The sequence below is a fragment of the Aegilops tauschii genome, chromosome 2 (genome assembly GCF_002575655.3).
Source record: "Aegilops tauschii subsp. strangulata cultivar AL8/78 chromosome 2, Aet v6.0, whole genome shotgun sequence".
NCBI lineage: Eukaryota > Viridiplantae > Streptophyta > Magnoliopsida > Poales > Poaceae > Aegilops > Aegilops tauschii.
The window spans coordinates 504,897,950-504,902,036 of NC_053036.3; the positions used below are offsets into that span (position 1 = coordinate 504,897,950).

The window sequence follows — 4,087 nt, forward strand, 5'->3', positions numbered from 1 at the left end:
GCGACACAGCGAACAGAAGGGGACAAACTAGAAAGGCCATGTGCCAACATGGCCTTACGATGCTTGTGACTTGGAAAATATGGAAAGAGCGGAGTATTCTGAAATTTAGGGCCCCGACGGTGGAATAATCACAAAGTAGCGACATGGCGAAACCCCTGTGGGGGTGGGGGGGGGGGGGGGGGGGGGGCTTTCTTTGGGCACTGGTGGGTCCATACATTTGAGTAATGTAATGTTGCGAGAGTGATTGTTTTGTTTCCCCGCTTGGCGGGTCATTGTCTAAACATTCTTGCTTAATTAATGAAAATGGCAAGTTTTGCCTTGTTTCAAATAAATTTATCACCAAGTAGGAGATAATTTCAGTGCAAACACACGAAGGTACATGGTTATCCACATTACAACACACTTGCCCAAATATGCATACATGTTGGCTACCGAAATTCATCATAAACCCAAAACAGAATGAGCATAATCACTGGATCTTTCTAGTGCAGTTATTCAAGTGACAAGCAAAATCGCAAAGATGCCAACTCACTCTGAGCAACCGGCTTGAAGCCAGATTTTTTGGTGTTAAGCTTAGGTTTTCTTATCAACTAGCTATCGTTGATGCCCAACGCAACAACAGCGGGCGCTGCGGCGGAGCGAGCCGTACCATCTAGTTCAAGTTAAGAGGGAGGCGACGCCTGTAGCCCTCGTCATTCTGCTCTCGGTTTTACTTATCACTATGCTGTCAGACGTGTGACACTGTATATGCAAGCTGGAATGGTGTTACTTCGTGGATTGTATTGAGGACTATGTTCTACTCCGTATAAACCTCAATATAACTTATACACTATGCGTTACATCAGCGTTATATATTCCTTTTCTACCGTCCCAGTGCCTAAACGGCCGCATGCGCTCATTTGGACGGTAATTAGTTGGTTGTAGATACATGAATTGGGCACATCTGGCAAGATCTAAAGCAATGCCAGCTTCATCTGCTTATAAAAGATAGGTACAACCAACCACTCTCATGCGCAAGAAGTAATTTCATAAGCTCAAGACTTATTTAATTCATCAAAAAGGTATGTCCTGTATACTATTAAGAACACCATCTGATTCGTTCACACATCTGGAAAGGGCATAGCGGCTCAACAACCAGCAAATTAAAAACAGAGAAACCAAGCATATTGGGCAGAATCTACTCCAACACTGCTCTGAAGCAAACATCAATCCAATTCCGATTGCTAAAACAACTTTTCTCACATGGCTCGACAGCTGTTTGGTGATTAGATAAAGAGACAATGAAGGGGTGCCTTGAGCATTGATTATAAGATAGTAGCAAATATACAAACACAGCCAACAAACAAGAATTAAGAGGGGCTTTCCACATGCTATAAGCTGCTATAATAATAGGCAATAAACAATCAATCTACTTAATTTCCAGTTCAAAATGGATGAAACATGCTTACACTCAACCTGGTATACATTGAACAAGATGAACATACTCATGTATAATTAATTTGCCTAGAGCCAAACAGATGTAACAGAGAACTCAACAAGACAGTCAGAACACAACTACAGACCCCATGAAACTAACCTTTATATCCAAACATCAGCCACCCTTCATATCCAAGTTGGGCCAACAACTTCATCAAGAATTATCGCAGATTGCTGTGATTCGCAAACGGGGTGGTTGCTCCGGTTCAGCACTCCTTTTCCAGAATGCTCGCCGCCACCATACCTCGAACCCTCTCTGAATGTTTGGGCAGTCCTCCCCAGAGTTGAGGAACCGATTAAACCACGCAAGAAAGATCTCCTGCTGAGTTGCAAGTGGCAGTGTCAGGATCGTGTTTGCCAGCCCCTCCTCAATCAAATGTCGGTCAAGCCCCTTGCATGCTCGCCGCATCCACCCAAAGTCCTCGTAGAACGGCTCAAGCCAGGTACTCAGGAGCTGGGAGCGGGCCTCCTTGGACACTAAGATCTGTCCTTTGCCAACCCCGACGAAAAGCCTTGCAGTCACTCGGCTCACTTCATAGCGATGTATAGCCGGAACTTTACCGTGCATCTCTGCCAACTCATTCTGCATTGCCCATGTCCTCAAGAAGTCCTCGGCAATCTGCCGCTCAACAAGGATGTCAAGCATCCAATGCAGGTTATCAGCCTGCCTTGCAATCTGCGTTACCTCCGATTGGTCACCGCCTGCAGCCCTCACAAATTGCTCACGCAGCAGGCACAGGCAGCCATTGCATGCCGAATAGAGTGACTCCTTGCGGAGGTCACCACCAATGGCTCCGCCACGCGAGGCGCTGTTCTCCCTTAGCATTTTGGAGACTAGACCCTTCATCTCCCTCCTTGCCTTCTCGTCTTTGCCCTCCAGGACAACCTGCAGGAGCCTAACTAACACCTCTTCACCACCACCCACACTACTGCCGCCATTGCAATTTGCTCCCATTTCTACCTCCTCAGTCACTACAGAAGGTGCCAACTCCAGGGAGACCCTCTTAAGAACCTCCCCAGCGCCTGAGTTCTCAAGATGCAGCTGCGTCAACAATGCCGCCACTTTCTCGTCATCATCCTCCGCCCACGGAGCCGCCTCCAAATACTCCAAGCAAGACAGCACTCCAGCGTCGAAGACGATGGCTGCGGACACCTACAGAAAGAAGGTGGAAATTAAGGACCAAAAGCAAAATGATGCCAATTGACCATTAGACATGAGGAAAAGAAGAAAGGGGCCGTACCTTCAAAATGCCGAGGACCTTGGCCACATCCTCCCTCATGAGCCTCCTACGGAGATCCTTGCAGTACATGAGGCGCAGCGTCTCGACGTACACCTCGACGTCGTCGCAGTCGGAGATCTCGACGATGTGGGGCAGCGTGCGCTGCTGCTTGGACCAGCGGTCGGAGAGCTTGGCGGCGAAGAACCTGCTGTGGGCGACGAGTATGTGGCGGTGCACGCAGAGCGTGAGGGAGAGGCCGTCCTTGGAGCTGAGGGTGAGGCGCACGTCGGAGGAGTCGGCGTCGTTGAACTGGTTCCCGGGGCTGCAGCTGCCGATGAGCTCGGCGACGCGGTCCTGGAGCAGCGCCTGCCGGTCCATAGAGCGCGCGGGGGCGAGGGGGTGGTGCGGGTGCTGCGGCGGGGCGGAGTGGGCGGCGGCGGCGGAGCGGGGCTGGTAGTCCTGCTCGTTGGCCATCATGTCGAAGAGGGTGGGGCTGGAGCGCGTCTTGTCGATCGGCAGCGGCGGCGGGGACATGGGGTTGAGGAGGCCGGCGTTGAGCGCGGAGTTGAACTTGGTGTAGCTGGAGGGGTAGGACTGCGCCTGCGTGTAGGAGGGCGGGTTGGGGCTGGCGTAGGAGGAGGCGCCCGCGGCGGGCTGCTGCGGGGGCGGGTGGTCCATGGGGCCGGCGGCGCCGCGGGCGGCAGCGGCGGGGGAGTGGAAGTGGGAGGTGGTGGGGGCGGGGTGCGGCGCGCAGCACCAGGAGGAGAGGTCGTGGGGAACGAGGTGGGAGTGGGAGGGGGGCGGGGGCGAGGGCTTCTTTGGGTGCGGGTGCGGCCTGCTGGATCTGGAGGAAGCGGCCATAGGTGGAGTGGTGATCGTTCGGTTTTTTTTTTCCGGGTGCGGGGTGGGGGCGCGCGTCGCGTGGGGTGGCGTGGGGATTCTCGCCGCGCGAGGGCAGTCGGGCTCGGGCACGAGGAGGAGCGCTTGTCGCTTTTTGTTGAGGCGTGGTGGGGAGTGGTAATGGCTGTATCGCCCCGAGGGGACCGCCTTTTGCCCGTGCCGATGAGCTCTACGGCAGCGGGGACGGAGCAACGAGTGAATGCTGGCGTGGGGTACGCTTCTGAACCAGAATGCCGGCGCCGGCGGCCGGCCTCTTCTCGCCGCCGCAGCCGCTGAAGGGTGCACGGATGCAAGCCGATGAGACCAACTCCACCGCGCGACCCCAAACGGACGTCCGTTTTGTCCGGATTCTGTCCGTTTGGGTAGGGCGATGGGATCGTGTTCGGGCCTGTCCTGGGAAGCGGTGGCCGTGCGCCCAGCGCGCGGACACATCCTGGCCGCATCCTGTCCGCGTACATTTTTCTTTGCAAGTCCTTAACTTTTTTTCATCA

At 54.0% G+C, this 4,087-nt stretch overlaps 1 protein-coding gene across 1 annotated transcript; it reads right to left on the reverse strand.

Moving 5' to 3' along the window:
* Window positions 1-1,386: 1,386 nt before the first annotated feature.
* LOC109782955 (BTB/POZ domain-containing protein At1g63850) lies at window positions 1,387-3,643 on the reverse strand. The gene is made up of 2 exons (XM_020341585.4): window positions 2,718-3,643; window positions 1,387-2,629 (listed from the first exon to the last, which is right to left on the reverse strand). The coding sequence occupies exons 1-2, from the start codon at window positions 3,555-3,557 to the stop codon at window positions 1,631-1,633; spliced, it is 1,839 nt and encodes a 612-aa protein (XP_020197174.1). The 5' UTR covers window positions 3,558-3,643; the 3' UTR covers window positions 1,387-1,630.
* Window positions 3,644-4,087: the final 444 nt, after the last annotated feature.

Excerpts from the sequence above, each read along its gene's own strand:
- LOC109782955 (XM_020341585.4), bottom strand. The coding sequence starts at position 3,557 with ATGGCCGCTTCCTCCAGATCCAGCAGGCCGCACCCGCACCCAAAGAAG. Across the intron at positions 2,630-2,717 it reads AGGTCCTCGGCATTTTGAAG|GTGTCCGCAGCCATCGTCTT; the intron begins GTACGGCCCCTT and ends TTCTTTCTGTAG.